The sequence below is a fragment of the Notolepis coatsorum genome, assembly GCF_963971535.1.
Source record: "Notolepis coatsorum genome assembly, chromosome: 1".
NCBI classification, from domain to species: Eukaryota; Metazoa; Chordata; class Actinopteri; order Aulopiformes; family Paralepididae; genus Notolepis; species Notolepis coatsorum.
In genome coordinates this window covers 38,825,597-38,839,708 of record NC_140165.1, presented here as the reverse complement: position 1 = coordinate 38,839,708, position 14,112 = coordinate 38,825,597, and the positions used below count along the sequence as shown (strand labels likewise).

The 14,112-nt window shown below is 42.1% G+C and overlaps 1 protein-coding gene across 1 annotated transcript in view; it reads left to right on the top strand.

Moving 5' to 3' along the window:
- Positions 1-14,112, top strand: part of LOC311227907 (gamma-aminobutyric acid receptor subunit gamma-3-like) — a gene marked incomplete at its 3' end in the record, with an annotated part of 512,827 nt that overhangs the window by 296,951 nt on the left and 201,764 nt on the right. The window contains exon 7 of the mRNA XM_084313766.1: positions 1,244-1,381. Coding sequence (XP_084169892.1) covers positions 1,244-1,381 — 138 coding nt within the window. The remainder of the gene's footprint in view (positions 1-1,243; positions 1,382-14,112) is intronic.

The window sequence follows — 14,112 nt, the reverse complement described above, 5'->3', positions numbered from 1 at the left end:
TTGCTGCACTGATGTGGGCTTGATTGCGAACAGCTGCGCACATCGGTCATTATTGTCCCACAGCGGTCATTATTGTGTAATAATGACCGCTGTCGGGGGGCTATTGACCAATCACAAGCAAGCATTTCGACGAATGTGAAAACGCCATGTAATAATGCCAAATAATGGACGACGACCGCAATTGGCACTTGAAAAGTGTAAATCATGGATTAGTCAGTAGTAATTAATGATGGCCCGTTTAGCTCAGCTGGTTAGTCCGCTGCCTGTGGAGCGAAAGGTCCTGAGTTCGAATCTCTTGCTTACTTTTTTTTTTTGTGTAACGTTAATTAATTTATCCACTCTGGTTGATAAGATAAGATATTCCTATATTGATCCCCTTGGGGAAATTCAGGCATCATAGCAGCATGGGGGATGGGGGGGGGGGGGGGGGGTACAGGTAGTAAAAACAACACAAGCAGTGTAAACAAATAAGTCAATATAACTGACACCCCTGGGTATTATCAGTAGCAGTGGTGCTGCAGTAGCACACTGGTTGACTGCAGCAGTGAGAGACACTATGCATCCTGTCCTTTGGGACAAGCGTGTTTTCCCTCTCGATGGGATGGTTCACCTCATTAGCCTGGTTGCCAGCTAGACAATTACCACTGTCACTCAGCTCTCACATCATGTGTCCAACTTGTTGCCAGTGGAGATCATAGATTAGAATAGAATAGCATAAGTATAGCTGGGAATGCTATATATTGACTACAGCTCAGCATTGAACACCATAGTCCCCTCCAAGCTCGTCGTCAAGCTCAGAGACCTGGGCTTGAACTACGACCTACCTATGCTTTTACGTGTGGTGCCCTAATCTTGGGGATGTATGTGAATCTGATGATGCAGACACACACACACACACACACACACACACGCACGCACACACGCACGCACGCACGCACACACACACACAACACACACGTGAACTGGTGATTTAGTTTCTTCTGTTTTTGTCTGTCCCTGTCTTTATAGTGTCTGTTTTTAAACTTGTGAAGCACTGTTTTTACACTGTTTTTATATTGTATGTTTTCATGAATTGCCCTGTTCATTCTTTTGTTTTTAAACTTGTGAAGCACTCGTGCTGGGAAGGGTGCTATATAAATATGGTCTTACTTTATTTATATAGCGCACACACTCACACACACACACACACACACATGCACACCTTGGTGACTCACTTGTTGCTATTCCTGTCTGTAATTAACAGATGGATACCCGCGAGATGAAATGGTGTACAAGTGGAAGCGCAACTCTGTGGAGACGTCGGACAAGAAGTACTGGCGACTCTACCAGTTCGACTTCATGGGACTGAGAAACAGCACCAGCGTCCTCAAGACCACAGCAGGTAAACAAGGCGTAGCGGCCGGAACTCACAATGGCCACTGAACTACAATACATTTGTAGTCAGTCAATGTATCACCAATAACAGCAAGAAGGTCCTGGGTTCGAACCCCAGCAGGGGGCCTTTCTGTGTGGAGTTTGCATGTTCTCCCTGTGTTCGTGTGGGTTTCCTCCAGGTACTCTGGTTTCCTCCCACACCATAAAGACATGCATGGTAGGCAGGGACTACAGATGAAAACTAGCTCATTAGCTAATAGTAGCGTTATTTTGGATGTAGAAATAACCTGATGGAATAATAGTCCTACATTCAACCAGTGTGAGTGTACCATTGTGAGTGCTGCTGTGCGTCTATGAGGTCGGGACGGGACATTATTGGTGAACATGGGCAGCACGGTGGCACAGTGGTTAGTACTGCTGCCTCACAGCAAGAGGCTCCTGGGTTCGAACCCCAGCGGGGGGCCTTTCTGTGTGGAGTTTGCATGTTCTCCCTGTGTTCGTGTGGGTTTCCTCTGGGTACTCTGGTTTCCTCCCACACCATAAAGACATGCATGTTAGGTACAGGGACTACAGATGAAAACTAGCTCATTAGCTAATTCTGGCACATTTACATTGATGTGGAAACTGAAGATGTTGATTAATGTGCACTGTCCCTGGTTAAAAAAAAGAAGAAAAACCTAATAACTTAACCTTTGTGGCAAATAATAATGTTCATATGTAGACATACATATACTATCTTATGTATACATTCTCTATTTCCATTGAGACTTTTTTCTAAAGTTGTTATATTGTTTATTATATACTGACCACTAGGTTCCTCCTACTTAAAAAAATATCAAATACAAAAAAAGCCATTCAGACATATCCAGACATTTGCATCCAATTGTTCATCCACTTTCTTAATTTTTGAATATCAAAGATGATAAGGGTACATAGAATATTGTGAGTAATAGTTACTACTATGCTAACTAGTATAGCTAACTGGCTAGCTATATGACAATAGTATAACAATAGTATAAAACCAAGTCATATTGTAAGTGGTCTACAATTCTGATCCTGCAGATCAGAAAAAGTTATTACATTAATATTATTTACTCAAGCCTAGTAACAGACACAATATTTCTTGTTAGGATTAGGTGGCGAGGGAAGGAGAGGAGAACCCAATATGCGGAATGACAGGAGGCAGAGACGGCAGGATAACGTGTAGTGACGGACTTTACTTAGTACAACGGCACGTTACAAAAGAACATATACGGCGCAGTCGAGCTGGCACTAATAAACAAGGAACTGTGAACTCAAAAATAAAAGGCAACAAAACGGAACACTAACAACACTTACTTAGACAGAACAACAACAGTGCAAGGACGACGTAGATAGGAACAAGGGGTAACCGGAGATAATGACGCCACAAGGAAGTAAGGACAGAACACACTTAAATACACAGACTAATTATGATGAGCAACACCTGGCAGGCCAGGCCAAAACACAGAATCAAATAAACACCAAACTAGACACAAAAGCATTATCACAATAACACAACCTGACAGGAGGACAACATCACACAAGGGAAGGGAAAGCCAATGACAACAAGCATAATGAAATCACATTAATCCCATTAATCATACTTGACAACACAGATATAATAACAGCCTGCACCATCTGATGGTGCCCGCTAGAGGGCGGTAGGAGACCACTGTTTATCTTGTCCTCACAACCCCAGACAGGACTTAGTCTGGGACCGTTACAATTTCTGGGAATACATTCCCTGAGATCCATAGATGTCCCTAGATACCAAGAACATGCAAATTGACCTTGTAGAAGTGGAGCAATCTTCCATTTACTTAGGTATGTATTTTTAGGTGGATTTTCAGAAAATATATTATGTAACGGATGGTACCGTGAAGCGCAGTCACGAAGGGCTGGAGTGAGTAGTGGTGCTATGGGTTAAACTCACTCTCATCCTCAAAAAGATGGATAGACACGTTGCAAAGTAGTGAATTCACCTCTTGGTATAGCGGTCTGTGTTGCTGCCTGCGGTGTGGGAGACCGGGGTTCAACTCCCACTCTGGGCATTGAAGTTTGAGGTGACGTTGTCACAACCGTTACATATATATACAGTATACTATATACGGTATCGTAAAATTATGGCCAATCAAAGTCGACTATAAAAAATCCTTAGTCGCGGTCAGGCCTAGTGTGAAGTAGTCGAAACTCCTTGGCAGGAGCGCGGCTCTGGAGTTGAGACTAGAAACGACGGGCTGTCAACACGTCTGTCCCGCGGCTCGGGGGCATCGGCCCTGCGGCATCTGGGCCGCCCTCTATTTCCTTCTGTAGATACCGGCATCAACTGCAGTGGAACACATCCGGTAAATTATGCAACCCTTACATGTGATGAAGTGCGAGGAGAAATGCTTCTTGACAAGTTGCTGTCATCTGGGGTTTTCCCACTTTTTTTTACGACCAGACGCTTTCATTCGCAGAGAAATGACTTATTCACGAGAAGTTATGAAAGGAGGAGACCATTGGTAATTACATTTTCAAGTATGAAAGCCCAGTGGCATATAGCATTATGTTCTTCTAGTGTAAACCCCTCTGGTTTGAGTCAAGTTGTTGTCCCAATATTAAAACACCCAGCGCCTCCCTGAAAAGAAGTAGCCTTCGCTAGAACAAAAGATGTTCGTGGCTGGAATTGTTGCCTCTAGCCGCTGGTGAGTGCTTGTTGTGCGTAGATTAGGTTTGACAAACCAATCTCAGGGGCCACCGTATAACTCTGGAATTAAAATGTTTAGGGCAAAGAGTCAAATTATAGGCTTATAATTGCTGTTTGTCCTCTCGATACGTCGGTTAGATGGAGTCTCTGTGAAAACACTCAGAGGAGGACAATCTGTGTTCCGTTGATGCCTTTTGTTCTCCGTGTGTTTAGCTAAAAAGGAACCAATAAAAATAGACACTGTGACTCATACAGAGAAGGAGAGGGGGGGTGTCTTTGTTGGAACAAATTATTTTCTGTAAAGTCTGGCGGACGTGCGCACGGGGGGGGGGGGGCTTCCATATGACTCTGGGATTAAAATGTTTAGACTAGTAAAAACCTCAAATGATACGATCTCATGCCCTCTCGATTCGGTTGGTTAGATCGGACCTGGCGAAACACACTTGGATGAGGATACATGTTAATGATGTTTGTAGTGATGAACAAGTTAGTTTACTCACATAATTCACTTTTGTGATTACAGTGGGCAACGTGTTTTCAATGTGATGTTCATAGACAATGGTTCACGACTGGGTTTCGATGTACCGTTAATGTTCTACAAAGGTTTCTAAGGTAAACCTTTTTCTTGCTTTTCTAAGAGGATCTTTCTTTTCTGAGCCTAAGGGACAGCTCAGCTGCAAAGGTATGTGTTAAATTGGTCCTTTTTGTGCTGAACGGTGCACCAATCGATGCCACACAAATAGGTTGTCTCACTTGTAAAGTGATGTCATAATCACATTTAGATCAATATAATATTGTTGTCATAATCAACAGTGTTGTCATAATCATTTTAGATCAATATAATATTGTAGAAGAACATGCCTACTAAAGATCTAATCCATTTAAGTCAAGTAAAGACTTTGTGATCGTTTCAATAAATATATAGACTACAAAAGATAAAATAAAGAGCATGAATTGAGATATAATAAGCCATAGTCTGGGACTTCTTGGAAGCCTAATGGAAGTCTAATGTTAATTAGTTTTTGTCACACGATAGGCAACTGTAGCAGCACATCCACGTTTCATTGCTGTGTTTTGTGTGATCCCTGATTAGCGTAATTGATAGCGGGTGCATCCAATTACTAACCGCATTCATTGTGCACTGGGATTGGCTAATGCAGCCTATGTAATAACCTGTGGGTAGTTGCACGTACACAAACGCAATCGCTGAAAAACCAACAAGTTGAAAGAGAAACGAGCGACCTTCCACCGAGGAGGAAATGGACACCTTGCTTGATGAAGTGCGTGCGTCCTATTGTTAGTTTCAGAAATAATGTTTCCAACAAGACAAAAGGCTTGATGAGGTATGGATGTATGAATGGATGTAATGTATGGATGTATCAATGGATGGATGGATGTAATCATGTATGGATGGATGTATGAATGGATGTAATGTATGGATGTATGAATGGATGGATGTGATGTATGAATGGATGGATAGATGTAATGTGTGGATGGATGTATGGATGTATGAATGGATGGATGGTTGTATGAATGGATGGATGGATGTATGAATGGATGGATGGTTGTATGAATGGATGGATGTATGAATGGATGGATGGATGGATGGATGGAAGGTATGGTTCCTGCTTCCAGCTCCTGTCCACCCAGAGAGTGGCCAGTTGTGAGGAGAAAAGGGGCTCGAGGGGCAGCAGGTGACAGACCACCTCCAGAAAACTGCCCACTGTGTAAAACTGCTGCCAGGAGTTGGAGCTCTGCCCTGAGGGCGCCAGTTGCACCAGGTGGCCCTTGAATGTGCTGGGGATATGATTTCAAGCAGTTGGGAGTATTTCCACCCATGGCAGTCATTATTAAATCAGGATAGCATTGTCATCAAGTGGATTCAAGTTGGTCCAAATTATTCACATAAACCAATTAGCTATGTGGATGGCGATTCCATTGGGTTCAGAGCAGGGGCTCAGAAGGTAGAGCGGTCGTCTGGTAATCCAATGGTTTCTGGTTCAATTCTGGCTACTCTTGGCAGCGTGTCAAAGTGTCCTTGAGCAAGACACTTAACCCCTAACTGCTGAGCAGGTTGGCACCTTGCATGGTTGCCTCAGCTGTCGGTATGTGAATGTGTGAGTGAATGAGACACCATGTATGAATGTGAGGCATAAATAAGTGGTCAAGCGTGTTGGATAAAAGCTATATAAATGCAGCCCATTTACCATTTAGACTTAGAGCAACGATACGATGTAATGCAGCCTGATAATGATCGCCTACATATAGTTGGTGCCGCCTTCTTGATTATATGTGAATGAATGAATGAAAACTTTATTTAACAGATTGCAGAATGGGTACAATACAGTACGGCTCAATACATACAATTGTTAAGGGGATGCAGACCTGAGAAAGACGTTTGTCTTGTTTCCATCAGGGTCCCCCATTTTCAATTCATATAGACATATATGACATACATGACATACAGATAGTCAGTACTGCTACATCTATACATTTATGACATACCAGATTTGCAAATACAGTACTGTTTGTGATACAGAAGGAGTCAAGAAAAGGGAGTATATACATTTGACGTAGAAACTGTACATTGGAGGAGGTTGGGTGGGGGGGGTTGGGTACATTGGGATATTGACAACCATACTGGGTAATTTACATTGGAGGTGGTTGGGGGGGGGGGGGGGGGCGGGGGGCACACTGTATAAACAAGTAACACTGTACATTGAGGGGGGGGGGGAGGAGACACTGTACAAACAAACACAATTGTACATTGAACTATTGACAAAACCATACTAGGTAAATTACTGTACATTGGAGGGGGTTGGAATGATTGGGTTAGGATATTTACAGGGGCCAGTGTTGAATTGCAGTCTCCCGTAGGTGTCCCTTGAGAGAGGTTTTGAAAGTGGGTAGTCCTCATTAGATCTGTCAATTTGCATAATATCTGTCAAATATAGACCTATAGTAGCAGGGTACAGGCTACTGTAGCCTAACCAGACAGAGGCCATATCCTCAGTTAGCTCTACATAATAATAATAATAATAATAATAATAATAATAATAATAATAATAATAATAATAATGTATTCTTTTCACAAATTGGATTAGTATTATGGATACTGTATTACCATCATGATGGGAATACAGGTGAAACGATTATCGAAACATTATCATCATGTGCTATGCACAGAAACGTTGTTGATCTCTGTTAACACTTTAAGGACCAGCCACGAGTTAACTCGTGTTTCGATTCCACCCATTGAGGACCAGAGCCACGAGTTAACTCGTGGCAAGTTGTTATTGTTTTATTCCATATTAATAAACGGATCAAGATCCCGGATCGACTCTGCAGATTTACCCGCCAGATTTAAATCGGCGACATGCAATACCGGCCAGATCCTCTTAGGGGCGCCATCGCTCCACTGCAGTATCATTGAGGCCGAATGGGAAAATTATTTTTTTTACTGTCTGGGGCGTTTCATATGAGCCTGGATCCCAGCCGAACATCCTCCATCTTTAACACTATGATCGCCGGGGACGAGTTAAGACGTCATTCCTAGCCATGCTCATTCTGCCGAAGACGCCGTAACTCGTCTTTGATGTCAATATTTCAAAAATCTGTGATCGAAATCATATTTCCCCTCCGGAGCCCTGAGATGTACTGGTGAGCTCCACTCAACTGTCTAACGGTTCGAGAGCGCCATCTGGTGAGGGAGGGGCGCGCCAAACAGAAAGTGCTCATCCATATGTGCTCCGGGCACTCGCGATCGGTAGCCGGACTCCATCTCAACACACTGGATGATCAATCGCTCGCCCTAACTCAATAAATAACGTTATTTGGACGTATATAGTATTATACAACCTGGAAATGGTTCATCAGGATCAACATCCCATAATCGAAAACGGTCTACTCCACGCTGATCGTCCAACGGCGCGAGGAACATACGGTAAGATTCAGCGTTATTTTCTAACGTATTCCATATAAACTGCTATGATGAACATATGACCCACTCTGGATGAATCATCTAACGCTGCCCACGGAATTATAAACGATCCCCCGCCCATCCGGTCATCATCAGATCATACGTAGATCATTCTAGAAGTACGTCCAGTTGAAATTTTTCATCACCTCGCGCCGATTGCTATCAAACTGTATTTCATCATCAATATAATGCATTTGGAGCTATAAATCAAGTTCTGGATAAAGCTGCAGAAAACGATAAAAACATACTTATACTTTAGACCATATTTTAGTATGCATATGTGAATGAAAAAGTTTAACGTTGCTACACCCTGAACAATACATATAGGACATTGAATGGGCCATAATAATGGCAATTTAGCAATAGAATTTAAAAAGTTATAGCCCTGCAAAGAAGGGGAACTTCTCCATAGACAAATAGAGCTGGCAAGGGATGGTAAATTATGAATTTAACCCATGGCGATCAAAGTGTTAATCACGTTACGGAACGCAGATTTATGATCAGACAATGGACATATCGATCTACCAGATGCCGATGAATAATGACGAAATGCTGCCGGCGATCACATGGGCTGACGGTAGGATACTATTCACCCAAATTACAGCCGGATTGGACATTGTTGTAACACGCAAGCGATCGATCAGTGAATATGGCTACTTGAACGCACTGTATTGCTAATCAATAATACTGATCGGCGTCCCCCGCCACCCCCATTTCATCCATAGAAGCTCTGTAATAGTCCAGATGCTAAGCAGTTTGTTTTATTTCATTCGTATATATACAACAGAAATGGCGTTTGATATAACGTGACTAGCCTTTAGCCTCATATCTAGCTTCCCAGAAAAAAGACGAGACGAAAACTGCGATAAAGCTTATATTCACGACGCTATAAAATGACAACCAACCGATGGATTTTTATTTTCTTTAAACCATTATGAAGGCACGGTTTATGCACTCAAGTGACAATGAGAATGGACAGATAGCAATACTATAAAGTATATATATAGCTGTTAGAAAGTACATCGGTTTGTTGACAAACCCTGGTCGTCCAGAACCATATTACACTGCAAACCGTGGTCGCCAATGTGTTAAGCTCTCTGTGTTTGTGTTTGTATGGACCATGTGGTCGTGGTGTTTGTATGGACCATGTGGTCGTGGTGTTTGTATGGAACATGTGGTTGTGGTGTTTGTATGGACCATGTGGTTGTGGTGTTTGTTAGGGATGCACGATAATTATCGGGCCGATAATTATCGGGCCGATATCAGCAATTATGACGTCATCCCGATAAACCTGATAACATTATTAATAGCTCCGATAATATAATATATTTTTTGGTAAAAAAAAATGCGGTGTGGGTGAATTTGGATGAAGTGCGTTTTGATTGTTGGCTCCTCCCGTTTTGCCAGTACTGTGGTACGACTGGTAGCGTGTGGTTTAGGAACAGGGCGTTTTACACAAATCCAGCGCTCCCTTTCTTGGCTGTGACGTAGCCACGTACGTTTCTTGAAAGCAGCGCGGATGTAAACAAAGATGGCGACGCTAGTGGGGATTGTTTCAGAGGGGAAAAGTTCGCTTGCTATTTGTAATAAATGCAATGCAGAAGTTCCACGAGGAGGGAAAAGTGCAGCGGCTTGTGATACATCCAACCTAGCAGGTCACCTGCGGCATCACCACCGCTGCGATGGTGTGTTATTGTGTTAACTTAAAAGCCTGCGACGACGCGGGGAGATAAGCAAAGCTAGCCCCTTTCATGGCTGATGCAACCCTTGGTTGAATACACAGTCACTTATTGCTCCGTAGTAGCCAGGTTAATTTGCACCACCAAGGACTGCTTAAAAGCTAGCGGCTTGAGCCCTTGGGTCATTTCTGTCAAACTTCTTTAATTTAGCAAACGACTCGTCAATAGGTACAAGCGTGCTCGCGCCGTCGTCGTAGGCTTCTTTTTTTTATCCACTTTTTCTCCCATTTTCTATATTCTCTCCCATCCCAATTTCGTATCATCCAATTCAACCCTCCCCTGTCACGGACGCTGTTTCTTGCCTCCCACAAGCCGGCTGCAATGTGGACTAAGTCATACATAGCACAAGTCCCCTCCGGTACTTGAGGTAACAGCAGTCGCATCTTTTCACCTGCGCAGCTCGATCTCTCAGTTGCGAGGAGTAACGCGTGGGAGGCTCACGCTGCCCCCGACACTTCCTGATTCTACTGCGCCCGATCCCCACCCATCAGTTTCCCACCCCCTAATACGGCCAATGTGTATTAGTACGGATGACCAGCTAAACTGAAAGCAAATGTGGAGCGCTGGGCTCGAACCGACGAGCCCAGCGTCTCCAGCATTTCGTGGCGAGTGCCTTGCCCACTACGCCACGTAGCCGCCCCCATCGTCGTAGGCTTCTAACACCATCGCAGCTTTGAAAAAAGAAGAAAAAAAAGCTTTGAGCGTCTTAGGTTGGATGTATTATAAGTTGTTGACGGATTGTGAATTTTCATTTGGAAAAATAAATATGGTCACTTTATCAGTCAAAACTGTTGTCTTGGCTTTTGTTTCTGTTGTCTGGTTAGGTCGAAACTACAGGAATATACATTTAAGTTGATGTTAAGTTATTGTCCTGGGAAGTCTTTTTATGTATTATTATTATTGTATTGTGATATGTTTTGTTTCATGTTGAAAAAAAAAATTGATAAAAAAAAATATATATACATTAAGAAAAAATTTAATACAATAAATATCGGTTATCAATATCGGCTTGAGGAGCATAAAGTTATCGGTATCGGTGTCAAAAAATCAATATCGTGCATTCCTAGTGTTTGTGTTAGTATGGGCCATGTGGTCATGGTGTTTGTGTTTGTGTGGACCATGTGGTCATGGTGTTGTGTTAGTATGGGCCATGTGATCATGGTGTTTGTGTTAGTATGGGCCATGTGGTCGTGGTGTTTGTATGGTCTATGTGGGCATGGTGTTTGTATGGACCATGTGGTGTTTGTGTTAGTATGCACCATGTGCTCATGGTGTTAGTATGGGCCATGTGGTTGTGGTGTTTGTGTGGACCATGTGGTCATGGTGTTTGTGTTAGTATGGGCCATGTGGTCATGGTGTTTGTATGGACCATGCGGTTGTGGTGTTTGTGTTTGTATGGACCACCTCAACCCACACCTGGTAGACAGCTCAACCTACACCTGGTAGACAGACAGCTCAACCTACACCTGGTAGACAGATCAACCTACACCTGGTAGACAGCTCAACCTACACCTGGTAGACAGATCAACCTACACCTGGTAGACAGCTCAACCTACACCTGGTAGACAGACGGCTCAACCTACACCTGGTAGACAGATCAACCTACACCTGGTAGACAGCTCAACCTACACCTGGTAGATGACACAACTCATAATATGCAACGTGAGAAAACGCTAAAACTACCAACCTGCGGGAATATTGCTTAGTCTAACTCGCATTTGTCGCATGAATAGAACAAAGGCTGACCACATGATATAATAATAAGGCTACATGTTTAAATTAAAATACTAATTAAAATACTATGCAACGTGTGAAGCCAAGCCACAGGAATATTGCTTCATCTAACTATACATTTTCTCATGAATAGAACAAAGGCTGACCACATGATATGATAATAATAATAGGCTACATGTTTTATGTCTAATTCAAATAATATACAATGTGAAAAGACAAAAAAAAAGCTCACGGTACATCAATTAATTTTAACATAAGCACTGACGGGTTTCTTACCTCACCTGCACATCCACTTTATAAATTTTTTTTTTTTTTTTTAAATTTTTTTTTATTATTGCAAAACAAAACTTATTAAAAGTCAGTACTCAACACACAATGTATAATGAAACTTTCAGTAAAGGTGGTTAAAATATATGCAAGTACAGAAACAGGATAAAACAAAAATAGTCAATAATAACATTTTAACCGTATACCGTGTATATCCAGCGAAGTTACAATTATATAAATGTTAGTATATAATATACCCCGAATACCTATTTTCTAAAACCCTACACACATATGCTCCAGCTCAAATCCCCCCCTCCCGGACCCCCTCTTGGATAGTACCTCCATTATCCCTCACTCCTAACCAGACATCACCATTATAGGCTAGCTTTTATTCTCTCCACCACTTCTAACCACATTAACATTTTGGATTCATTGAGCCCTAGAATTCTTGCTGTTGATATTTCTTGATATATCATATCAAGATATGTAAGAAACCACACTTTCCGGCACATTTTTTCCGGTTGAAACCAACGTGATGCAATCAGTTTTTTAGCTACTGTGATACCCGATAAAACCAATCTTTTTAGTTGTGGGTTCACTGCAAACTCAAAAACATCATTCAATAGCAATACCGCAGGGTGTACAGGTATATTCCAAAATACGAGTATTGATAATTGTTGGGACACATCTTCCCAGAATGCCTTAACTGGTGGGCAGTCCCAATACATGTGCATAAATGTTCCTTCGTCCCCATTTGTACATTGGGAGCATTTGGAGTCTTGTATAAGCCCCATTTTGCACAGCCTTATAGGAGTCAAGTATGTCCTGTGAATATAGTTCAGATTGATTTGTTGATGATCCGGGTTCCTTGATGTAAGTCGGACATTTGCCCAGGCTCCTTGCCAATCAAAGTCATTTTCCAGGTCTGGTATATCCCTCCTCCAGACATTGTCTAGTTGAAGGGTTTCGTACGAGGACGTTAGTAATTGTGAATAAAAACCTGATACAAAACCTCCCAATGTATCTCTGTCATAGAAAAATTTGTGGTATCTGTGGTGTTCAATTGGTATGTGTAATGGAACACCGTGAGATCTCATACAAAGTCGTAACTGTATGTAAAAAAGCCATGTGGACTCGGTGAGGTTAAACTTTATGCATATTTCGACATAACTACAGAGGCCCTTGTTATTAAAAATATCCCCTAATGAGTGTATGCCTCTTTCTTCCCATACAGGGAATCTTATAGGTCGTTTTCCCATTAAGAGAGCATTGTTATTGAATATGGGAGTGTGATTATGCCATACTTGATTGTTAGGAAATTTCCTTTGAGTTTCCCGCCATGTCCTGATTGCATGGGTTATTATTGGGCCAAATTCTCGCTCACAATGCTTGATTGAAAGTTTAGTGTATGCTATGTCTTTCAATCTCTGTGGGGCTACTATGTTTTCTTCTAATTTTCTCCAAGATACCAAAGCCTCGGGGTCAAACCATATCTTCTTCAATGGTCTTAATGTGAAGGCATTAAAATATTGTAAAAAATCTGGGACTGCCATGCCACCGTCTGCTTTACTTCTCTGTGCGGTGGATCTTTTTATGCGAGGTGGTTTGTTATTCCAAATAAATTTGTATGTGGAGGTTTGTAATCTTTTCCAGTAGCCCTCTGGAGGAGGTAACGGAAGCATTGAGCTGAAGAAATTGATTCTTGGTAATACATCCATCTTAACTATTGATACCCTTGCCTGTACTGAGTTTTTAAGTTTTGCCCACCTGTCCAGGTCGTCCTTGATTTTGTTCTGTATTTTTGTGTAATTGTGCTTCACCGTTTGTCTTATGGTGGGGAATATTTCCACTCCCAAGCATCTGAAATGTTTTACCATCGGTATCGCACCTGGGAGGGTTATATCTTTTTTTGCAGGGGTGTTAAGTGGAAGGAAAGCCGACTTCGGCCAATTTATCTTAAATCCCGATAAATCACCAAAGTTCTCAATCAACTTGAGCAGATGAGGCAATGTGGTGTTGGGGTTTTGCATGAACAATATTACGTCGTCCGCATATAAACTAATTTTTTGTTGTGTGCCCTTGATTACGATTGGTTCTATGGATTGGGATTGTCTTATATATTGTGCTAAAGGCTCTAATGATAAATTGAATAGTCCGGGACTAAGAGGGCAACCCTGTCTGGCAGAGCGTGATACCGGAAAGATTTTGGAGATGATTGTGCCTGTTGTAATCATGGCCGATGGGTCCTTGTATAGTACTTTAATCATATCAATGAAACCTTTTCCTAACCCCATCCTTTCCAATACTGC